Source organism: Lepidothrix coronata, unplaced genomic scaffold, assembly GCF_001604755.1.
Source record: "Lepidothrix coronata isolate B3197 unplaced genomic scaffold, Lepidothrix_coronata-1.0 Scaffold34, whole genome shotgun sequence".
NCBI lineage: Eukaryota > Metazoa > Chordata > Aves > Passeriformes > Pipridae > Lepidothrix > Lepidothrix coronata.
In genome coordinates, this window is record NW_016690214.1 from 4,240,985 (window position 1) to 4,266,898 (window position 25,914).

A 25,914-nucleotide genomic window follows, 5' to 3' on the forward strand; every position below is an offset into this window, starting at 1 on the left:
AACCTTTGTATTAATAAAGTCTAGTTTATATATTTATAAACACGTATAAAAATATAAAGCTAAAAGCAATTATGATAAATATATGAAAATGCAATTTTAACTTTTTTCTGTATACACACATACTTTTAACGTGCATTTAAATATATCCCTTTATTTCTATATATTATAGCCATATATAAAACTAATGAGTGCATGCACACGGACAAAGGGGAGATTAAGCAAGAGACTGAATTCATCTGTGTTATTAAAACATGGATTTTATGCCTAATATATACTATATATTAAAATGTAGACCTTTATAGATGTGTTTGTGTGTGATTTTGCACGTGCACACACATACATGTGTGTAACAAATGTACTTTGAGCATAATATATATATATAAAAAAATATATATACATATATATTTATTAAAACCAGACCTTTATATCAATGACCTCTATGCATACAGATAAATACACTCCCCTCATATACATACACATTTTAATAACTTGTAGAAAGAAGTGTTAGTGGTGAGTTACATTTTTCTCTCACTGAGAGAAAATATATATATAATATATATAAAAATATATATAATATATACTTTATTATATATAAACTAAAAGCCTGCAGTATGTATTATCTGCCATGTGGTCTATACAAAATATCAGATATAAAGGAGAATAAAATTAATGAGTTCTGTTATGCACTATAATAAAAAATACTCTTTAATGTGCAGCATTTTTGTGAATGTATTACAAAGGAATGATCACACCTCATGATATATGAAGTGTGTATATATATATATATATATATATATATAAATGATGAATATAGTTTACACTGTATCCCTTTAATACTTATTAAGCTAAACATTTTATTAAAATAAGAAGAAGCACTAACTGTACTACAACTAGAAATATTTTCTCTGGTGTAAATACCCATTTGCTGGGGTTGTACCCAACCCTGGTGCCAGCTGGGCAGGTTTGGGGACATTTGCACCCACCTGGGGTCCATCCCCTGATGTGACACAACCCAGGCTGGAGGCTCTGGGCACTCACAGACCAGAGGATGGGGGAGAAAAATTCCAACACCTCCCCTCCCAAAAGCCCCGTGCCCCGATACACCAAAACAAGCACACAGGTGAGAGAAGAAAAATTTAAAAGTTTATTAAACATTAAGAATAACAGACAAAAAAAAATATTTGGGCTGAACAGCATACAGGATGCAATCCACTTCTTGTCATACAGGTAATTTGTCATACAGGTAATTTGATCTGTTTGTTAAACTTGTATTTAATGCTGTCTTGTGGTGTTGCCAGAAATACGATGGTTGATCACTTGTAAGTTTTAATATATTTTTTTTTTTTATCTCTTCACATAAAAAAAAAGAAGTCGACAAAATAAAAATAAACTGCACATCTCTATCGTAAATTACATGCAAAAATAGTTTTAAAGCAATAACTGGGGGTATTACAAACCCACAGAGGCAAGAGATTCAAGTGTGAGGGGTGTGAGCCGATCCCACCCCTGTGGGCACAGGGAGCGAGTCCAGCTCGGAGCCTCACTCGGGCTCCTGCCCTGCTTTTTGAATTTCTTGCTTTTGTGGATTCAAGTCAGAACTTTATTTCCATGGTGCTTGGTTTTAGCACCATTCAAAATAGAAAAAGAAATACCCCCCCCTGCCTTCTCTGCCACGGGCTTTCCCACGGAGAGCCCCAAGGTGCTCGGATCACAAATCCATCTCCAGTCCCACTGATTTCTAGAGGGCATTCTTTTTTAAAAAGAAAAAATTTCACTTCTAAGTTTCAGCAAAAAAAACAAAAGAGAAGACAAGCATTTTACCAATGCTTATAAGTTTAATAGAGGTCAGTGAATTATTTAGATAAGCTATTAATTATTCTGCAAATATATATATTTCTATTTTTATAAAATTACAATCTCTTATACCTACAAGCTCCTTCATGAGCAACAAAGCCATCAGAGGTGTGATAAACCCAGCTGAGCTGTCCTTGGGAACTGAAAATGAGCTGAACTTCCATTTATTTATTATTTTGGGGAGACAACCTGGCTAGATAACCTGGGTTTTTTTCAGATATCAGCCCACATATTTTGCCTTTTTTTTTTAAGTGCTAATTTTTTTTTACAAATGAGCTTTTCTCAGCAGCCAAGGTACCTCACTCCCACAGCAAATGGGGTGTGCCTAAATCCCTCAGGCTCCTTGGAAAGTCCTCACCCCAAAGGAGAAGCTGCAGCCTGTGCACATTTCCAGTCCCTCCTGTTCTCCCAGGGGTGAGGAGGCACCGGAGCAGCTCTGGGACCGCTGGACCAGGCAGCTGCTGGAAACCTCTGTGCTCCTCTGTGGCCATAACAATAAATCTGTTCCACCCAGCCTACAAAAACCATCTCCCACCCCTTCCCTGCCCAAAGAAACAAAAGAATTCTCTGTCACTTTTTTTTTTTCCCCAAGCTGCCTTTTACGTGTCATAGAAAGGTCTGTGGTCACACCCCACCCCTCGCCTATGGCACTGCTGACCTCACTCCTGCTCCTGGGGCACCCCAAAAACCCCCCTCGGGGGGGGATTGGGGCTGCTGCAGTTTGTTGTGCTGCTGCCACGTGCCCACAGCAGCTCTGAGCCCTGTGCCACACACTCCTGGGTCTCCCCAGCATCCAGTGCCTCATAGTGACCTTTAGGGAATAACTCACTGCGCTTCAAAGTTTGCTGCAGCACACGGAAATTCAGCTTACCCAATAAATGGTCCACAGGCAAGTCCTGCATGTCAAGGGGCACTGACAAGCCAGGTGTGTTTGTGGAAAAATACTGCAAAAGTGCCATTCATGCGAGGGGATTTTTAATGCTGACCAAAATGCTGAGTTCTTTGTCGCCTTCTCCTGAAGCATGAAAAATGATTTAATGGAATGAACAACCTGTTTGTTGGAGAATAATGTCAGAACACTTAGAAAACTGCGAGCAAGACGTGTAGCACCGTATTTTCCTCACGTGTTACTAACTGTATGCAGTACACAAAGTGTGTACAGGGTCTGAGCTATTTATAAAAAAAAAGTATTCAGCTGGAAACAGATTGTAGCAGCAGCAGCAGATCAGAAGTGCCTGTGAGTGGTTTTGTGTTATATGTTATTTTCCTGCCATTACAAAATATTGTATTGTCCAATCAATAGTTGACTAAAATCCATGTTGTGCTTTGTCCCTGTTAAACAGTTTCTTGATGTGTTTCTGATGGAAAATACTAAAGTCTCTCCTTTTCAGTAATATGGAACATCCTGGAAATCCATATTACTTCCATAAAAATTTAATTTAAAGCACAGAACATGTCGGTGTGCCAGTGGTAGGCTTAAAATATTAAAAGATTTAAAAAAAAAAAAAAAAAGAAAAAACAACAACCAACAAACCCCTAAGCATTTCCTTTCTGTACAATAATGGAGAATATATATCTTTGCTATATATTTTAAACATGGAATAGCTTTTTCTTTTTGCTATATATATGTCTTTCAAAATACATTGTCAGTATTTGTACTTGAAAAATACTGTACAAAACGAACATACTATAATTATTCTGTATAAACTTTATACATTTTATAATATCTATCCTTTTGGTCTAGAGTAAACACTTAGATTGATTGGATTAACCACAGTATATGACAACACCATCCCCTCCTGAAATACACCAGTGTCTCTTACATTCATTTTTCAGAAGTCCACTTTATATTAGAACATACATGTTCAAAAGCAGAGAGTTTAAAACAATAAAGTTCAGAACCATCAGTTCATGTCACACTCAAAACAACAATCACTAGGAAAAAAATGGGCTTTGCAAACCAGTGACTTCTTCTAACTGAATAAAAGTGATTTTTAAAACAGCAAGATATAATCCACAGAAAATATATTACAAAACATGGGGGGGGGAAGGAAAAACCAACTGAATTTAGGTATTTATTTAACTTTTAATCACAAAATGGAATAACTAACTGAAAACAGAAAAGCCCCTCTGATTTCGACATCGGATCTGATTTGATTCTACGAATTTTGTTCTCACTTCAACTAATCATCCTGCTCCTTCCACATGCGCTCCCCCACAGGGACACAGGTACCGTGCCCACGGAAACGTCTCTCTGACTTTTGGAACTCGCTGGCAAAGACAGGAAAACTCCTGTTGGGTAGGGAACCATCCTACTCCCAGTGGGAACATCCGGGCAGCATGCACGCGAGCGCACGACAGGATTATTGCTTCAGGTACAGGCAGTGCAAGGTACAAACTCTGTGCTCTATCACACACTCCTACCTACCTACCTGGGGTCCGTGAAGAGAAAAAGGAACCTTAAGTAGCTACAGAGAAGCCATTATGGGATCTATAATGAGTACAGCTAACTCAGTCTAACAGCACTTTAAAATCTGAAGACAATTATCACCAAAAAACTTAAAATACAACGAAAGCGATCTATAAATTAATAGTTCTGCAGTGTAGTACTAAATTATTATTTGTGCACTTTATTAGCATGTTAACTTTTCTGATTAGACAGACGTAAAACGATAGCTTGTTACTCTTGAAAAAAAAAACTGAGATCTACTTTTTTTTCTTTTTTTCTTCTTTTTTTCCTTTTTTTTTTTTTTTAGTAATTTATACTGGGATCTTTCCAAGTAAAATCAGGAGGATGGAACTGATTACAAGAACGTAAATACCCTACTCTGAAGCAGCACTGAAAAAAAAAAAAAAAAAGATAATAAAAAGCTTACTATGGTGGTTTCTCAACAGTCCAGGTAAAAATGTGGCACCCTTTGAAGAGGGTTCATAAAAATGGGAAGTGCTGAGATGCGTGCACACCCACACCCACAGGCACACCCACGGACACAGACCTGGGAACACACATGTGCACACACACACACACACACACGCACGCGGGGACACGCACACGCAAACAAAACAAAACAAACCCAAAACAAAACAGAAAACCAACGTTAAGTCAGTTTTGTTTCTGCTTCTGGTAAAGTGCTGAAGACAGAAAGGTTGGTTTGGGCGTGGTGCTATCAAACAGGAAACACATTGTCCATCTAGTCAAATGCCAACCTGCGACAAAGAGAAAAAAAAAAAAAAAGGAAAAAAAAAAAAAAAAAAAAAACCCAAAACAAAAAACCAAACAACCAACCAAACTCCACTTGCCCCCCTCTCAGATTTACAGGGGGCCGTGTCGAGCTTCATACTTGGCCAGGACGTTCTTGCACTTGCCCAGCTCTTTCCGCAGGTCGGCCACCTCCTGGCGCAGCGCCGAGTTCTCCTTCTCCAGGAAGGAGGCGCGGATGGCGATCTGGTTCTCCTTCAGCCGCCGCGCGTCCCGCGAGCGCTTCGCTGCCATGTTGTTCTTTCTGCGCCTTGCCCAGTATTTGTCATCCTGCTCATTAAACACAGGCAGAGACAAACAAGGTATTAGATTTCGGGAAGAGGAGCTGCCACCCGGACGTGCTCCCCAGCCACCGCCTCCGGGACTTCGGTGCCATCCCATCCCGACAGCGCCGGGCACGGCGGGACAGGAGTGGCAGCTCTACGTGGCACAACCCACCCAGGGAGCACAGATGCCCTTGCATGTTTCTGTCAAAATGTTTACACTAACCCCCTCATCCTCTTGACAGTGAATTCCTCCAAGGAAAAACGAAGGAATATTCCAGTGGTACAACCCCTCTCACATCTCTGCTGCCCTAGTTAGCACATCCACCTTCGCGTGCCGTGACTCATCCTCTGCAGTGGCTGGAGCAGCACTAATTACCTCTGGCCTTGCTCAGCTCTGCCAGCCAACACCTGCTTCACTCTGTTTGTTGGTATCACCCATTTCATCTACTGTTCAGCTCATTTTTTTCTGTTCAAAGCTCTCTACAGAGCCCCAAAGTGTTCCTGTGTGCACCACCAAGTCATTGGAAGAGGATTCCCTGGCACAACAGCGATGGCTGCTCTGGTACCAACCACAGAGATTAGTACAATTAGCTTTTACTGGGGGGAAAAAAAGAAAGTATTCCCAGAAATACTTCCACTTCCCCCTGAAGTTTCATAAGCCAACACATTCCCAAAGTGTTATCCCTGAAGGACTACCTCTATCACCTCACTGCAATGGTGCATCAAAGGCTCGAAGGAACTACTGAATTTCACCTGATTTTTCCACTCTTCCAATGAAGTGGCCTTCAGTGAAATGGCAGCTTTGATGTTCTTTTAAACTGAATCAAGTTCTAGAAATTTGGAACAACTCAGTAAATACAAAGTGGGCTGAATCTCTCAGGAAAAGTGAAATTCAGCCCCCTGCAGAGTTAGAGTGATGCAGCCATTCACCCTCAAACTGCCTGGCCAGGTCATACAGGTCAAACTTCCCTTCCCAGGGTCACCCCTCCTTTTCAATATGCTTCCATTTCCCTGTGTAGCTCCCGAGCACGGGAGCACAGCACCATGCCCAGCACAGGGCACAGGACCCAGCTGCTCCTACGCTGCACTGAGCACACAAACACCCACCACTCCTGGGTCCTTCAGCCTGGAGCACTCCCAGCCTAATCCTGCTGCTCTGCACCTTCTGCTGCTGCTTCCTTAAGGCAAAGCAGGAGCAAAACAACTGCTGGCAGGAGGACTCTTGAACTGCTTTCTATCAGTCTGCCTCAACAAGGTGTGCAGCAATGCTGATTTGGAGCCAGTGCTATCTCTAAATTGCTCTTCACCTGTACTTAGATGGGACCCCCAAAAATCCTCTTAAAAACAAGCACGCAGCAAAAAGCTATGACCCAAATCTTGTTTATAATTTCCCATCTCATTCCACTCCATAAAAATCAGCTTTAAGCAATTTATTAGTGTGCCACCTAGGCTTCATCCCTCTTTATTTTAACAAATTGCTATGGCAAATCCCTTAATCCAGGCCTGAAAGAGGTAAGGCTGGCATTTCCAAATCACATGCAGCCCAGAGACGATTGACTGGTCTAATCTGCTTACCCTCCCCCAGGACCCAGGGCCGTTCCACATGCCAGGGCAGAGGCAGCGCGTGGGTCAAGCGCTCTGAAACGAGTCAAGGGCAACCCAGGGGATTATCCCCAGGGAATGAGAGACCCTGAACTTTTAGTTCACTCTCAGGTGGAAACTAAGTGCCCCACTGCTGCACCCTGGGCGCTGCTGGGTGCCACATCTGGAGCCAAAAGCACCTCTGCCAGAAGTTTGCTGCGATGAATAAGGATATCTGGGAGACATGACAGAGTGAGGAATGGCACTAGGGAGCAAACTCCAGCCATGCCTGGGACAAACAGCTCCCTCTAAGCAGAACTCCAAACACTGCAACCCAACAGGGATCACCCAGGTAAGCAACAAGGTGCAGATAAACCTCTGCAAAGGAAAGATGAGGATACTACAAAGCAACAGTAACACACCACCTGAACACTCCTTGAGTTGTGATTTCTGTGCTCTTAACTTGCACCACAGTATCCTTAGGGATAAAAATAGCCTCTTTCCCTAATGCTATCAACCTGGTGCAAACACATGGCATCCCAGTCTCTGTGCACGTGCAGCCAGGGATTCCCACACTCCAGCAGCCTCTCAGTGTGTGTCTTGGGGGCAGCAGCAACAACAGAATGAAATTCTGCACTGACTGCCTCTGATAAAAAAGATCTCCTGGGAAAGCACATACTGGGAAAACAATCTTGCAAATAATAATTTTCACAGTGTTTGATAACCTGGATCAGCTGATCGATTTTCCTGCTGTCTTCATGTTCTTTGCTCTTCACATCTCAGAGGCAGTGAGTGGCACAGACAGGGTGCTCGTTCTTTTTAAATATTGTGGCAGTATTGTATTTTAACTATTGTATTAAAAACACACCTCTCATCTGAACAATTCTGTTCTGTTTTCCTACAACTTGTCTATGATTCTTTCACCTGGATTAGTGAATATATATTAGTGAAATGCAGTGTTTACTGTAGTGTTCCCATTCATTATTAAACACAGAGCTAAAGCACCATCCAAACAATACACAATACACTTCATTCTGTTATCATCAGGGTGCTCCACGGACCCTGAAGGAGATGGATTCCTCCCTGAAGAATTCACAATCTATGCTGAATAGACAGAAGATGAAGAAAAAGGAAACATGATCAGGCTGTTTCATAAGTGGGAAATATGGGACAAAGGAAGCTCATCCAAGGTCACACAGGAAGTTTCTGGCATACAAAGGAAATGAATATTGAGCTCATGAATTTCAACTGTTGCATAACTAAGGGACATCCTCCTGCCAGTCTCATTCAGAACCGTTAACAGTTTCATCCTACAACAGAGCTGTGTTTAGGTTGGAAGATTTACCTCACATGAGAAAACAGACTGACCTCGCAAGAGGAAAGAGATTTACCTCACAAGAGAAAACAGATTTACCTCACAAGAGAAAACAGATTTACCTCATGTGAGAAAACAGATTCACACTCAAACCTGCACCTCAGACAGTGACTGTGAGAGGCCCTGCAGGAACAGCCTCATCACCAGTTCCAATTTACCTTCAGGTCATCTGGGATGAAGACTTTGCGAGCTTTCTTAATCATGGGCTGGGGCTTCAGCTCCTCTTCAGAGAACTTGCGCTTACGAGGATCAAACATCTCCTGGCCAGGAATACTGGAAAGAGCAAGATCTGCAGGGTCGGGTTCGTAGCCGACAGGGACTTGGATAGTCTCGGGATCAATGGGACTCGGTGTGTTTCGGTTTGCTGGCAAGATCTGACCTGCAGAAATACAGATAAATACAGCCATGTCAGAAAAGTATGTAAATATTATCACTGAACAGGGATTTTAGAAGATCTCCACACAGTTCAAAAGCAATGATTCTTTAAGCTTTCCCTGAGAATTCGGTATCTGTGTTGCTAAATATCACATTGTCTGTTCTCTAGGGTGCATGTTCAGATCCAGACATGCTCATACCTTTATATTCCTATTTCCAGCTGCTAATCTTGGATGCTCCCATAAGATCACTTCATCCAACACTGAGTGCACTGGACTGCAGGCAGAAGATACACTGCTCCAACCTGTGCCACTTCAGTAGGATCCCATCCTCAGGAACAAATCATAAGTACTCTTCTTTGCTTCAGATTTACCCACCCCACTGCAACCCTTCCTGGTTATCTCATGAACAGATTTCTTCACATACACCTTTAGGGGTATGTTTAGTTTACAATCAATCAATGTACAGTTTTTGCCATGGACAGCATCTCATGAGAGTGTACTTTCAGCTGTGCTGAAGCACTCCAAGAAGACCTCTATCAATTCTCTATGAAATCCTACCAGTGATATTCTAAAAGACAGTGAAGGAAACCAGCAACATGAAAGGCTACAACTCCTTAAAAATGCTCTGCAAAAATGAAAGAACACTTACTGATGCTGCATTTCTTTTATGATATATAAAATCTAATAAAAAGGAACCTAGCCCCAGAGAATGAATGTTAGCCTTCCCATTTTTTTTTATTTTTTTTTTTATCTTAGATACAGCCTTCAAGATCCCACAGCACCAATTCAGGCACCATTCCCACTAAAAATCCAATTTAAAATCTCAACCAAAGGTTCCAAAAATAGGATCCTGAAGTCAGCTGCCTAAACATGGACCTTCCCTGGGGGCAGAATTTTCAGAAGTTTTCACATGCCTCAGAAGTAGAAGCCTCACAGACTTCAGAGGGAGGACTTCTGATTGAAGCAGATATTCTTTTATAATTTTGGCTATTTGCTAATTCACTTTGACTTTAGCCATCTGATGGCTTTTATAACTACAAAAACATCCTGTGACTGTGTAATATTTCCTTTTTTGTGCCCACATCTGCAATATTTAGGGTGTAAAATGGTAAACATTAAATGTCATTTCTAATTCCAAACCAAGGCCAGCGTTAACAATGTAAGTTTTATTTTAATCTAGAAGATCGTGGCAACAATATTGGAATCACATGGAAAAGGCACCAGGGAATTGTGTTGTGCAAACCAGGGCTTGCTAAGGGAGAGCTTTGTCTTTTGTAACTCCTATTTAAAGCTGATAAAATCAGCTTTCAGGAAAGGCTGGTAATGGCTGGGGAGAAGAGAAAAGGAGGATCAAAGTTATTAAAATATGTATCTACGGCTATAGTAGAGGGAGGGAGAGGAAAGGATGCTGCTGCATCCTATTTAAAGGATGAAACACAGGAAAGGCTCCTTTAAATGCCTGTACCAGAGCAGCCAGGTACACAAATACACAGACACATCCACACACAAATTGGGCAAATTCTGTAATACAGATAAAAATGAAGCAAGATGTGAGAGCTGAATACTTTTACATTTCTGGTGAGCACACAGGGTGTTTCTAAAAGTCAAGTGGATTGTGAAATCTACCCCAGCTTTCCAATTGCCCCACGCAAGCCTGTATTTAAATGTTGCTGAAGTTCTTGATACACAGTATAAGTTTGCATATTATCATTTATCTGTAACGTGTCATATTACACAATTACATGAGCTCTGTAATCATTGGCCTCAAGAAATATTACAGTATCACTCAGAAAAAGGGAAAAAATACTCCTTTTAAACATGAGAAATCAAAGCATTGAATCTTATTTGCAACAGCAAAATAAAGAGTGATGCATCTCCACGGTGACCTGGGAGAGGAACCTATGGCAAACAAGATCCTGCCTGGCTTCCTACGTGCACACATTTCATTCATCTCCCCCAGCCTAAGGAGCTCTCCCAACTCCAGAGCCAACACAGCCCTTCAGCAAACACAAGATGTCCCAGTGCCAGTGCGAAGCTCTTCCAAGGAGAACGCTGTTCTAGAGCAAAGCCTGAACAAACCACGCACACACCTGAACACTGAGGAGCCCAAAGAGCACTGCCCTGTAAGATACCCCTACAGCCACATGGCACACACACCTCAGCCTGTGTGGGCCAACCCTCTGTCCTGCCATGCTCCTGCAAACGACCAGGAGCTCCCCTGAGAACAGAGTTAACAAGCCCCGAGCAGAAGAACCAGCACCGCCTCGCGCAGCGTTTTACGTGAGGCAGCTCCTGGCACTCGGCATCTTTTTATTTATTCGATCAAGTTTTTGCCAGTAATGCAAGCCAGGAACCTGTCTTCATTAGTTTACTGGCCAATGGCCACGGCATCTCCGTGGTGCTGGAACCCTCCGTAATCCAAGACGACGGCGTGGGCAGCGCTGGCCCTGGCACTGCTGGCACTGCTGGCACTGCAGGAGCGCAGCGGCCTCGCGTTACATCGCTCCCCGAGCTCCTCTCCCCGTGTGTGCACGGCCCTTCTCGCTGTGCATCCTTCTGCCAAATTCGTTCTGGGTGTTATTTTTATGCACTAAAATTCCTCGCAATCAGAGGCAGGTCAAATAAGCACAGCAATCTGAGCGTCATGTGCCCGGCAGCCGACTAATCCTCGCATCAGCAAACTTCCCAGCTGTCACAACATCCACAGAAAAGGGCTGGTAAGAGGCTGTGATGCACAAGAAATCAGCCAAGGAGGAAGCCCACTCTGCCAGCTGCCAGGGCCAGGCAAGGTGAGGCACCTCACTGCCCAGCACTGGGAGCCAGATGCCTTTGCCAGGCTCTGTGTTATTTAAACACTCTGTGCTCCCAACCGCGGCCAAATTTTCTCAGCAGTGAAGTGGCTGGACTGTTTAATGTGCTTAAGCTTTGTTCTCAATGGGGGCTGACGACTGCCAAGTGTTTTGGAAAGAACTTAGCCCCTCTATTTAAGTTGCTGAAATGAGAGCTCTTGAGCATTGAGCTCTTTTGGAGATCCAGCTGCAGAACCCCACGGTGGTGGTGGTGGTGGATGCAAGCCGGGAACAATTGTTAATGGAAACTTCCCCTCATACCACCCTAGTGATGTGTCTCAACCATGCCCTGGAGAGACCACAACTATGTCAACACTGGCCTTTTGTCTGGGGCCTTTCCCACTTGCAGAGCTCCACTCAAGCAACACGGAGTATGCCAGGACAGACACAGCCTCAGGTGTCTCCTGGCAAAGGGATCAGCAGGTTTTGACAACCCCAGCAGTTACAGCTGCCCCAACGTCTTGCCTTTGCTAATGCTCTTGGTGTTGCTCTGGCAGACATGAGCAATAGCAGCAAATTTTCCAGAAAGAAGGACTTGAAAGAAAGTTGGCTGTTCTAACCCTTTCAGTCCTCCTCCTCCTCTGGGCAGAGACTGCCAGTGAGGAAGTTCAGTGTAATGGCAATATTTTCAGCGTGGCTCCTTGTTCAAACAGAAATGGACTGAGGCCATTCACTTGTGTCATCTGGGTCACCAAATGGCTGGTTAAAAAAAAAAAAAAAGAAAGCAGTTTTTAATTGCCTGCAATAATTAAAATTCACAATTCAAAAGTACAGTAGCATTTTTATATACCCAGAAAAACCCAAATGCTGATCTGGTATCGTGGGGTGCTCAATCATCATATCCTGACTCTTAATTTCCCCTTTTTGAAACATCCCACCTACCAGCTGTGCCCAGGAGAGTTAAGACGGAAATAACCTCTTCAGCTGCACCACTGCTCGACAGGCTTCTCATCTGTACTGCAAGAGATCCCTGGTAAATTATGTGGAACTCAATTTTGAATCATTCAACTCCCATAGAAATGTGTCTGATGCTCAGAAAAATCTCCCTTCTCACAGCCCTTCCACTCTCCTCATCAGCTCAACAGCTGGCTGCAGAACGGCTCCGAGAGAAAGAAAAGAAAAGGGAGTGAAAATGTTCTAATCAAAATATTTTTCCCTATTTTTTTACACACACTGGAGGGAAATAAAAGAGGAGTTTCTTATTCAATTTATTAGCAGCCCAGAGATAAAACATGTGTTTGCTAATCGTTTTTCTTTATACAAACTGAAGGCACTGTGTGTGTGTCAGTCAGACTGTACAGCACAGCAGTTAAACTGACAGATAATCCTCACCCAGAGCTGCTCCAGAGGACGCCGCTGCTCTGCTGATGTGTTCTCCAAACCAGTCTATCCCCTTGGCAGCTGGCCAGCTATTTGGGATAGTTCTCTCACTCCAAATCACAGCCTGTCCCAGACTAATCTGTCATCCAATTCTAAATTAACTCCTTCTGCCTCCAGGAAAAGCTCTCTCACTGCAGAACACACGGCAGCAGCAGCGAGCAGGGACTGAGACAGGCAAAAATCCCCACAGGCAGCAAAGTAAAAGGAAGATTCTTGAGGTCAAGACTTATCTAAGGACGGCATCTTGTCAGGTTATCATTCCTCACTTACAATATTAAGAGCAATCTTTTATCTTTCTATCTAATTTCCCTGCTATCAGGATTTTAGTGTCGTCCAGAAACCAAGCCCTTGAGGTGGATAAGCCACACGTTATGACCCTCCAGCCCTCACCTGGAAGGACAAACCCAACCACTCTCTGCCTGGGGGTGAAGAAGACACTTCACCTCTGGGTGTGTTTATGTAAGCACTTATTAGAGGAGCTTTATTTTCTTCTCAGGCAACAGGAGATCAGTGTATTTTGTCCAGGGCTCCAACCCAGCACAGACATTCCTCTATTTCTTATCTTAAACAAACTCAATTCTGCCGAACATGGGGTGACTGCAAACACTTCCTGCGGAAAGAAGGATCTTAATCCAACGCAACCACAACATAATTCGCTGCTTTTAACACACGCTCAAAGACTGGCACATGGAAGTGTTTTTAAAATGTGTACTTTTTAAAGATATCAGCATTGTTTACAAACCTCGTGCATTTAATTACAAAAGAATTGTCATTTCCCCTCTCAGCATTGTATGCCTCCTGCTCTGGGCCTCTACAGTATTATTCCAGGCAGGACTGGTAGTCTTATTAAGACTGTCTGACACTTCCCATTAGAGGATGCTGCCTTCAGTTCCTTCGGCCTTTGCCAGATTTCAACCATTCTGTTTGGATTTCTTGTGTGCCAGTTACGTTTCTGCCAAAATGGTTGCAGTTTCCCGAAAAAGGTTCCGCAAAAATACTTTGTTTTGAACCTGTTAAAAGTTTCTGGCAAACTTTTCCCTGAGCCATGCTAAGTGGCCTGTGCACTGGAAGAGAGGGCAGTGTTATTTCATGGAATCACAGAATCATTTAGATTGGAAAAGACCTCTGAGAGTCCAACTATTACCCCAGCACTGCCGACTCCACCACCAAACCATGTCTTAAGTTCCACACCTACACAATTTTTTAAATACCTCCCAGAGCTGGTGGCACAACCACTTCCCTGGGCTGCCTGTTCCAGCTGTGCCCATGCTCAGGCTGGGAGAGAAGAGGGTAATTTCAATAAGTGGTTGAACTCAAAGCTGAGAATGGGGCAAGAAGGTGAGGAAGGCAAGGATGAGGGAGGCTGGTAGCCAAAAACGAGAGGGAGAGCCTGGGAGAGGAAGGCTGTTCCAGCAAAGGCTGGGATGAACAAGTTCAGCAGAAGAGCATCATCGAAGAGAACAGGGCAGAAGAGTGCCTGTGCTGATGGCACAAACACAGCTCCACGTTCCTGTGTCCCACAGATCCTGTTCAACAAACACTGAAGTGCACTGGCAAAGCTCCCTGTCCTCCTTCAGCTCCTGACAGCAAGGGTAAGTTGTCATCCTCTACTCAGTCCGAGCATCAGGACACTGTGGGGTGGCTGCCAGTTCCATTCCTACACAATTCCAATGTGTCTGTTGTAAGAGTGGCACATGGGAAAGTCTAGGTTGTTTTTTCAGTTTGCTTTTAAGTGCAAAAGCTGTTTAAGATGCACGGTCGTGGTTGCAACAAAGTTTCAATAATATATTGTCTTTTCCAGATTCTTTCCTCCTTAAGGAGACGCTTGTTTGACCCATTTTGATTTACCCAAATGAACCCTTATATTATTTGCCACAAATTATTCCAAACTCCTGTAGAGACACAATCATCAGCTTTTTAGGGGTTCTCTCCAGCACTGACAACTATTGCACCTGTGTGCTTCACAGAAACTATTTTTTAACCCACAAGACTCCCGTGAAAGAAGGGGCAGCACTTCTCTTTGCAGGTGAAGGACAGAAGTAGAGACACTTTAAATCAAAGATCCAGCCTCTCAGGTTAGCAGATGTTGTAGGCACTGCCTGCATTTCCAATCAACAACCCTCACTGACTTCTGCTGCAGGTGAGGGCCAGCCACGGTGTCACACTGGGCTCCTCACAGAAAGGGAAGCAAACACACACTGACACCCTCACATAATCAAACGACTTGTTCAGAACTCTGCTGAAACTTTATGCAAAGTCCAGTCTCTCCAGACAAAATCCTTCTGTTCTTCCTGCCAGATTTTCCCTTCTGCCCCTGCTGTTCCCTGTATCCTCTCACATCTGCAGTAAATGAGGTCAAGATCCAAGATCCTACAGACACCCACATCCTTCCTGATACGGCCCTGATTCAACCCAGAGCTGGTCTGACCTCCACATGCAGACCAGGAAAAGGGAAAAGAGAGGATATAATGGAATTAAAGCTGCATCTCCAAGCAGACAAGGGAGGGGTTTGCTGTCTGAAGCTGCACACGTGGCCTTCAGTCGAGTGCAGACCTTGGAGGGCTTGACTTGCAGCTCCTGCATGTGTTTAACACAGTGTACATGTAATGTTCTGCCCTTCAAAAGCAATACACAGACAAATATGAGGCACCAGCAGGTAAAATTTTCCACCAAGTCTCCTGGACTCTACTCTTCTGTAAGATCCATCCTGTGAAAGCCCTACCTCAACCTACAGAAGGCTGCACTTACTTAACTCAACGAGGCCCCATTTCTGAAAACAATCAGGAAATCAAACTTTTACTCCCTCTCAAACTACCCCTGCAAGACACCTGACAGTAGCTGTTCCTGCTCTGAACATTTCCCTTGCAGAAGTGCTACAAGGAGAAACAGAGGGTTTGATTGCAAGGGCATTTTAAAATTCTTGAAAAGCATGAAATCTACAGCATTCCTAAATGTCTTTCTGAGTTTTTTGTAGGATGCTGCTTTCCTTATAAAGATCAACCAAGATGGCATTCAGTGAGGACAGGGCCTGAAGAGAAGCTGCAGGGCAGAGCATTCACACTGTGTTTAATTTTGATTTACACTTGGCTTAGAAACATGTCTCACTTCAAGATGCTGATATTCTCTGGTGCATTGTAACTTCATTACATCCTTTGGTATATTTTCATTAACTGGCAATTCACATATAGTAAGGTTCCTCAAAAGTGTAGTAATTCTTTCTTTTCTTAAAGGGAAGGTCCTAGAAGAGCATCACAATTGTCAACCCGCTCCAAAGGAGATGAAAAGATCCATTTTCCTTTCCTTGGACATTAAATACCCGGCTTTAATAAACCAATCACCACTAGATTTTAGACAGGGCAACTGCCTGATGTAAAAACCTGATATGGCACAGAATCACAGAATAATTTAGGCTGGAAAAGCCCTTCAAGACCATCAAGTCCAACCTGTGACCAATCCCCACCTTTGTCACCCAGCCCAGAGCACTGAGTGCCACCTCCGGTCATTCCTTGGACACCTCCAGGGGTGGGGACTCCACCACCTCCCTGGGCAAGCCTCTTCCAATGCTTAACCACCCTGGAGTGAAGAAATTCGTCCTGATGTCCAACCTGAACCTCCCCTGGCACAGCCTGAGGCTGTTTCCTCTTGTCCTACCACTGGTTGCCTGGAGACCCTCACCTTGTTCCGACCTCAAATATGCCCTCACGTGGAACAGTGCTCCAAACAAAGACAACACTTCTCCTCAGGATGGGTTCATGCCACTGCCAACGTGCTCTCCAGGTGAGTTCCTCTCCCATTGTTCTCTTTATTTGTCTATCCAGGACAGCACTGCTCTCAGCCAGTAAACAGGTCTTGCAAAAAGCCACCCTGTTAATCCTGACAGCATATGCCACCCGTGACTCATGGATCTATCACCCAGTTCTGGTACCCAAGCCCTTCTTGCTTTGGGTGTGTTATCAAAACACACCCAAGTGAGATTTCAGCTGGCATGGAAAGGCCACGTGCAGGAGGTACATTTCCTCTGCCTCCCAATCAGTAGCTCGTGGCAAGCCCGAGAGACAGACAACAGATGCTATCAGCAGCCCTCGGAATATATCCCTCCAGAAAAAGAGGTCACTGGGCAGAGTTACAGCAACTTGAAAATCTCAGCTTCTCTCTTGATCTGCTCTGTGCACACAAATCAGAATTATCTCTTGCAGCCACTTAGTATTTTTAATTTTTTTACTTTTTTTCACTTTACGTTTCACTAAAAGAAAGTTCACTCTTTATGTGACAATTCATAGAGGGGGATTTGTATAAAATAATCACATTTTAAGAATCAGGGATGCCAGAATGGGAACACGCTGTTCCCATAACCTTCTAAGTAAGACTGAGTACATTTTATTTTCTCTCTGCCTTAAATTAGGATCCTTTAACATGTTTTGGAAAATAAATCCCAAACAAACAGCAAAACCCGAAAAACTGTATTTGGTTTGTCACAGCCCAATAGCTGCAGAGGTCTAATCTGCCTTTATATACTGGTTTTATTCCCAAGGAGCACACAGAAAGAAAGCACAAGGCTGTGTGGTTGTAGCTTTTTCTCTTTTGATATGTTTATCTTCATTTATAAACTACACAGATGCACCAGGCCTGGGTAGTCTGAAAAAGGGGTCAGAGGAGGAGGGGAACACGTCACCGAGGTTTAGGGAAAATTCCAGGAGAACAGGCTGTGGAATACGGATTTTACCTGTGTGTCTGTAACTACTTTAGAGCTGCTGCAAAATACAGGTTTTGGTGGCACATCAGACACACCAGACAAAAACTGGGAACTTCAAAAAGCAAGTCTAATTAAAAGAAATTACAACACTGGGCAAGACACTGTCTGATAAATTCACTGAAAGTGGCAAGAACCTGCTCTGCTGAGGAGCCTCAAAACTCAAACTAATGCCTGCTGAGATTTCTGCACCTCACTTTGACCAGAAAAGCCAACACATACCAAAATATTTGGGTTTATCTTTTAAAAATAGAGGCAGTGATAAAGGTTGGTGATGGAATACTTCTTGGAAGAAATCCTGGAATCCTAATGCTTATTTTCCTTCTATTTTCCTGCTCTGCAAACTGCCCACAGCCCTGGCCTCAGCCTCTGAACACTCCACTGACGCATGTTCTGAATGCAACAGGCATGCTGAACCTGAGCAGATTGTGAACTATGTCAAAAATGAAATTAAAATGCCCCAAGACACAAAAGTCGAGCCTCCTTCCATTTATTGAGCAGTGCATTTATTGTGATGCCTCCAGGAGGCATCAGGGAAACTCGACTGCCATTTGAGAACTGCCATTTCTTCTGAACTCTGCCCACAATTCACAAGTAATAGAGATTTTAGTTTTGATGTCACACACACAGGGTGGCTCTCCACTGCCAATTAATGATAAAAAACATTGATATATTAGGGCAATATATTTTAAAAATATCAATATAGTCAAAATAAAAATATATTTCAGTGTAAGCTTGAGGCCAACATGCACTGGCAAATCACTAATCAGTTCACTGCATATGGGAGCTTTTAAACATGGGTGTCTGCATTTTATAAAGAGACAGAAACACAGAGGACACTGTCCTTTGAAAATCATCATAAAGAGAAGTGTGAGCCAACAGCAGCCTTATTTACAGTAACCATACATTTAATTCAGTATTTTTCTTCCAGCATCCACAGCTGCAAATTTCAAAATCAGCTGCCAATGCAGACATACCCCATGACTTTCAAATGATGCCCTGGCTCTGAAACATTTCTTTACTGGAGACCCTTCTACCCCCTTTGGATACGTTAAATTTCAGGGGAATAAAGTTCCCTGCATGCTGTGCTGCACTGGGGGCCTCCCAGCACCCAGACAACCAGCTCAGCACCATTCTGACTGAAAACAATGTGCTTTCCTACTTTCATAGTAACACATCACTGGTATGGAACATCACTATTTTGGGTTTATTTGGGAGAGGGGAACGTGCCAAGGTACTTATTTCTGAGACCTGCAGTCTCTACAACACTTAATAATTCATATTAAACATACCAGGGCCTTATTACAAGCTGATTCCCACAAAAGTAAATTGACTGCCTGGCTTCCTTTTCACACTGGTGGCCATCCCATTCTCTGGACAGGACACCCGTGAGACAGCACAGGCCTCACAGGATTTTGTTGTCCAGGGCTTTTGGGAGGATTTGTGGTGAGGACAGCACAGGACACAACCCTTCCTGTTCTTTCCCTCTTATTCACAGGTCAGCTGCAGGCACAGGCACTGCAGAACTCCCACTGCGTGTCCCTGCTCAACACAGGATGGGGTCTGCAGGAGTTGGACATGTGGAAAAAGGTGTATCTGTGCCCAAATGGAAGGAGGAACCCTGGAGAGCTGGAAAGCACTGCAGGCTGAGGGCAGCAACAATTCATAGGCTTGGAAAATTATGTGGGCTTTACCTTTTACACTCCTGTTAACTCTGATTTTCATGAAGTAGGTGGTGTTGCTACAGCAACTGTCGTATCACATCATTTCTGCTGTCTCTGTCACAGGGATCATCTTATTTTATCTTAAACTCAGATATGCACCTTTTCTTCATCTATTCTAAAGCCCTCTGCATTTTGGATATAAAAAATTATACAAAATAGAGCTGTGTCATATAAATGATTTTTTTTTTCAAATGTAGCAGAAGGAATAAAGAAAATGGCACTGACAGATTTATGGTGCTCCAGATTTTCAGAAATAAATTAAGGGCTGGTCTCACGATAAAGATGTTTTATGCCACCTTTAATGTGTTCTTCCTGCAGAAGCTAACCCTGTGTTCCTGTGCACTTCAGCAGAAGTAACTCATCTATTCACAGGTGAAAACATTTTGCTTCCTCATGACCTGGTTATTTATGTGCCTACATTCCACACAACTCACACCCAGTTTAGATGCTGCTGCCCATCCACCACACACAACCTCACCTGCTAAACCTGCAGCCTGGAAGAAGCACCTACTGAAGCAGAAATCTCAACCCATCCTTACCTGTTTCAGAGGGTTTGTCCAAGCTGCCTAGGGATGAGGTGATCACCCAGCTTTACCCTTGCTCAGTAACCCAAGAGTTTGGCTCTACCTCTTTTGCCTCCATTTTACTGCCTGGATAATGTCTTTGAGGATTCACTGCAGCAGCAAAACTCAATAAAATCCTGATGATGGAAAGGCCCTATTCAATTTTTGTTATTAACATGCATTCCAACTCGTGCACTCAAGGGTCTTCCTTTAAAAAATATAAAAAGCAATGTGGAACAGTAGTAAATATTCAGTTACTCCCTCAGGCTACTCAGGAAACAAAAGAAAAGCCCGACCTATAGTCAAAGGTTATTGTCCAGACTACTCAGCTGCCAGCACAGCTCAGACCACCAGATCAAGCTCTGCCACAGCCTGAGCTGGTATTTATATCTGCTTCTTCCTAAGCACTTCCAGTCACTTCCAAAACAACCAGTGCAGTCACCAAATTACACTTCAATTCTACAAACAGGTCCTGGGCAGATGGAAATTTGCCAGCGTGGATCCAACCTGTGGGCAAGAACCGTCTCTTGTGCACAGTTAACTGTCATGTATGAAATTAAGTTATCAAATGGCCTTTCAGTTCCTTCAATCACTTTGCAAACTTCCTTTCAGTGCTCCAGTTGTTGACAGTTATTCTTTAGCTCAATTTCCCAGAGAAATGAGTTTTGTGCAATCGTGCTGTTCACGTGTCTGTCCAGCCCCCTCCCAACCACTCTGGAAATCGTTGGCCAACTGCAAACAAATCTGGCAGAGGGGTATCCACACATGCTTTGTGAAAACCATGCAAATGAAAAAGCTCATCACACATCAGAGAACCCACAGAGATTGTGCTGCTCATGGAACTGATTCCCTGGGCAGGCGGTAAGAAGGAAAAAAGAAAAGCGTTACCATTTGTTAATGGCACTCAGAGGTCATTTAATCCTCTTGTTCTCTCCTGCTATTGAGAGTATCTTTTCACTTTATCCTACCCACTCATTTACTATTTTCAGCAAAATTATTTGTTTCACAACTGCACTGTCACTTGACAATCTCTCTGAATTCCATGCAGACACATCTGGGATTGATAGCCATTAAACAGTTATGCACACGTCCTGTCTTAAAAATCAACGTAGAAGACAGTCAGATGTGGACAACCCAGCTGTCTGGTATCACCCCAGCATTTATTTATTCTTATAATATGTCCTGGAAACCAGAACTCTACTAGAAAGAGCTTTTTTTTATATTATCCGCAGCACTTATTATGCAAGCAATTTAAGTCCTCACAGTAGGAGTGTTTGGGAATCAACAAATTTGCTCTGGCAGCAACGAAACATTCATTATTGGGTTTGCAGTGGGGAGGGGTTTGGTTGAAGGGGGGAATTTTTTTAATGTTTTTTAAGATTTTGTTAAAACATGAGACAAAAAGCTGCTTGAGGGACGTTGGGTAGGACTCAGCTGAGAATCAGAATGCTCTAGATTTATGCTGGAAACTGCATGTCCCTGCCCACCTGAGGGATGTGAATGCTGATGTGTGTGTTCCTGTGCCAAGACCAGAGGTCCCCTCTAACCCTTTTCCTTCTCGCTCTCACTGCTGCTATTCCCGTGCCATGCACATCCACCCTTACTCCAGCTTGGGGAAGAACAGGTTAAACTCAGCCAAGAAGAAAACAAGCAAGAGAAACACCTTTCCTCTTTCTGCTTAACTGGATAATTGGTGAGCAGGAACCTGCTTGATGAGTTTCAGCAGCTCCCAGAGATCAGGCAGGGCTGTTTCTGAGAGCTGTCGATGGATAAACACCTTTAAGCTGAACAACAGGGTACCTACCCCTGCTAAGGCTGGTTTTTTTTTCTTGACAAGTAAAATTTCCAGAAGGCAATGAGGCAGTTTGTATTCCAAAGATCCATCCCCCAACACAGTAAGAGCAGGGAACTGAAAAGGCAGAGTATTTTATAGATGTTATAAACATAAAGCTTACAGTCAGGATAAAGAGATGATTTAAAAAAAAATGTTTAAGTGAATAGAGAAAAATGAAATAATTATTAACTGCAATGGAGAGAGTGTAACAGTAAGACTCAAATGAATAAATTAACAGGTTCTGTCCTAATAATTTAAGGGGCCAAGAACATTCTAATCCTGCTCTGTACAATCCTCTGGGCTTACTACTTGATACCATTTATCTATAACGCAAAGGTTTTACTCTGCACTTAGTGATTTTGAGTCCATTTGGTTAAAAAAATGAACACAAGGGTTGATTTTCACTCAAGGATTATCCTGTCCTACCTATATCAGACGTGTGTGCAAGCACGTGAGCTAAACAAACAAACAACAAACGAAACCAAACCCGGGTCAAGTCTTGCTGTAATCTCAAGAGAGTCACAGCTGTATAACCACCAAAGCAACCCCTACAGCCATCAGCCCATATTATCTTCATTTCTATTTCTTCACATTGATGTTTCAATGAACTAAACAACTGATAAATAGGCATTTAGACAAGCTGAGGTTTAACATTAAGACCCAAGCTCTCCCTTCCTGAAGCTCTGAGAGTTGACTCCAGGTGAGTCTCACCACAGGCTTCCTCCCAGGTCAGTCCTTTTATCTCTGAGGATGCAGGAGAGACTAAGAGAAAGCAAACATATATTTATATTCTAAACAACAACATACAGATTTGGAGAAAAGTATTTCAGCTTTGCCAGAAATGTCTCTGCTCAGAGACAGCTCTGATAAAGTTACCTTACAAACAGGTTTCTCAGTTCAATAAACCAACCAACCCCCTCACCATATTTCAAGAGATGTCCCTTCATAAAGTAACAGGAACTGCTCCTCAAACACTCCTGCTTGCCATCATATTTTGTACCCCCTCCCCAGGCATTATGTCTTTTTGTACTACTTTTTCATACATGGGTGCCCTCGGAGATGTTGGAGTTTGAAACCCAGAGCCAATTTTCCATAACACACTGTATTTTGAAAAGCCCATTTTTTGTTTCACAGAGAAATAAATGAGTTTGCATCATAAAGGCTTTATACCCCCCAAACCCAAAGCCTCCCATACAGCTAAAAATCAAATCCAGCTTTATTTTCCTGCATGAGTCAGGCTGCATGCAAACAGCTTCTGAGGAAGGCAACTTGGGGTGGAGAACAGAACTGAAGTAAGAAATCCAGAGAGGGATACTTGTTCTTCTAACAGCACACTCCTATTTTCCCAAGACATTTGCTAATATTTTCATTTTAAAACTAGAGGAAAGCCACCCCCTTCCCCCCAAAAGAAGTTCTAAATATTATAAAGACACACAAGGACACACTTTATTATTTTAACAATTATTGCTATTTTCAGAGCTCCAGCACAGCTACTTCCTTCCATAATTGGACTTCAATCAAACCCTAGTGAAGCTTTTGATCTTGGAAAGAGTAACAACACAGCTCTGTTATCGGCACAGAGGGGGCAAAGAGTAGGACATCCAGCGTTTTTCAATAAAAGAAAGTTAATTGCTTTGACTTATATTTATCAAAGGTCATGGCTACAAGTTCTCAGTGCACATACATAACGGTGCACACTGAGAAACCTTGTATAGACTGGCCGAAGTAAGTGTTGGGATTATATTCTCTGTGTGCATTAAAACAAAAAAAAAAAAAAAAAAAAAAAAAAAAAGGAGAAGAAAAAAGCAGCAAAACAATGCTAGATTACTATCCAAATATACCCCAGTGGATGTCCTGCCAAATAGCAAATATGTGGCTGTAAGCTCCAAACTGAAATAAAAGCTTGGCCAGCAGCCCAGAGCTCCACTGTATTTTGCTCAGCCAGCCATAATCTGGCAGAACAGAGTGAACACATTTGCAGCCACGTGATGGAGAAGCCCGTCGGGCCAAGCTGATTTCCTTGTGTTGGTTAAATGTGATCTTCAGACTGTACACATCAGGGAAAACGTGAGAGAGTGGGAAACAACCAGCCACGGGCTACAAACTGAAGGGCAGCATAAAACTACTCGAGGAGTTGCCTAAAGGTTGGGGTTTGCAGTGCTGTGTGTTAATGAGGTGTTAACTGGGCTCCTGGGCTGAGCACATTCCACAGGGGTGCTCAGCACCCGGCATTCACCTGGATCTGCTCCGGAGTTACACCCCATCAGCTCCTTCAGGATGCAGATCCTGAGAGAACCTGAGCGGCAAAGGCACTGTAAACTCTCCACTGTACAGGACTGGGAGCTACCCATGCAAATGCTGAGTGACTTTGAATTCCATACTGAGAACTCCATACTCAGAGGTGCTCAGGCCTCCCAGGATGTGGCCCAAGGTGGTCCAGGACATCCCCTGGGATTCAGACCGTGCAGCCACCCAGTAGCACCACCGAACACAGAGAAACGTTCATGAAGTGCGACAGAATTTGGCCAACGAATTCAATCGGAAGAACATGCAGACTCTAAAGGGCTAGAAGCTGCACCAGTGATCAGGTATTATATTTTGATAGTAGTATAATATTTTTAAATAACTGACTTAAGGGTGGACAACGAGCACCCCTGGCCAGAGTCAGAGCTGCACATGACCCGTGAGAGCACGTTACATGTGGGTGCAGAAAGAAAAGCCTCCAAACATAAGATCTCAGAAGTACATCCCCGCTACAGATAAGAGCAGCTCAGCTAAAACAGTCACCAGAGCACCTAAGAAAAGTGAGATTTGTTTACTCTCTAAGAGAAATAAATGGATAAACTAGACACGTGCAGCACCTGGTGAAATCAGAGACGCGCACGAGTTGACAACTACACCTCCAGTTCTCTCCCTGGATCTGGCTAATGAGTCCTTTTCACGTGTTCAGAGCAGCTTCCAGACTGAGACTACCACGATTTTCAACAATGACATCAACCAGGTCGCACTGAGAAAATTGAGCAGATAAGAGACATTGGGAAAGCATTTCTTAAACCTGGTGGTGAGCCCGGTCCAACCGAAGGATCAGCCTTTCCGAGAGCAGCCACGTGATTACAGGTGCATGAACATCAGGCCTTGGAGTCTGGACAATCCATGCCCTGATTTTTTAAGTGCCAAGGCACCAAGGTGTTTCAAGCAGACCAACATCTTTAACTGAAGGCTTGTGGTTTAACCTCCTCAGAAGGCAAATATGCAGGTTAACTTTAAATACGCTGCACTCTTTCCTAATTCTCTCGTGTAATATAGAGTTGAGTGATGCCAGTGTTCACAAGGTCAACCTCCTCCTGCTCCATTTTACTCAACTGGTGTTGCTCTCAAAAAATGGTTCAGTCACCATTCTACTCCACTTCAGAAAAACCTTCTGCTGGTGAGCAAGCTCCGTTGCCTTTGGCTTTTGTGAATTAGTGGAGTAAGGCACTGTGGCAGCACATGGCTGAGGAGCACGACACAATCTAGATATGTGACTTATTAACCTGATCTCTTATTTATGCTCTTCTCCTCCAAGAGAAACAACCTTCGCTACGGGCAGGGGAATTAACTCCTCATTTTTCAACCAATATCTGTCAGTCCCTTGTGACTAACTCGCTTGGGTTGCTGAGGTCCCTGGAAAAGTCTGGAAATGGAGAGTGGGAATTAAACAGCAGTGCCCTAAGGTATTTGTAGTTTCACTCCCCAAAGTCTGCACACTCTTTACTAATCAGAGGATCACCCAGCTCAACAGGGCTGTGATTCTGGCCACCCTCCTCTAGCTGCCTAGTTGCATTACTCCGCCCTCACCCTTCAATAAGCAAAGAGAATTGGTTTATTCCACGGGGCCAGCTCAGCGTATAAAAAGGATACACCAAACTAAATTATCTCAGGATGAATGCAGCACCAAAAAACTGAAAAAAAAAAAAAACAAACAACCAAAAACCAACCAACAAACCATTGAGCAAACATATACTGCTGTGAAAATTTTATTTTGACATTGATATGCTGCTGTGGTGTACTTCAAACAACAGTGAGCTCAGCACTTGCAGTTATTTCAGATGTGTATCTGATT

General features: G+C 43.3%; 1 protein-coding gene across 1 annotated transcript in view; it reads right to left on the minus strand.

Moving 5' to 3' along the window:
- Positions 1-1,124: 1,124 nt before the first annotated feature.
- HLF (HLF, PAR bZIP transcription factor) overlaps positions 1,125-25,914 on the minus strand; it is a 35,548-nt gene continuing 10,758 nt past the window's right edge. The window contains exons 3-5 of the mRNA XM_017811820.1: positions 8,494-8,714; positions 5,172-5,383; positions 1,125-5,061 (exon numbers count right to left, since the gene is read on the minus strand). Coding sequence (XP_017667309.1) covers positions 5,046-5,061; positions 5,172-5,383; positions 8,494-8,714 — 449 coding nt within the window. The 3' untranslated portion in view covers positions 1,125-5,045. The remainder of the gene's footprint in view (positions 5,062-5,171; positions 5,384-8,493; positions 8,715-25,914) is intronic.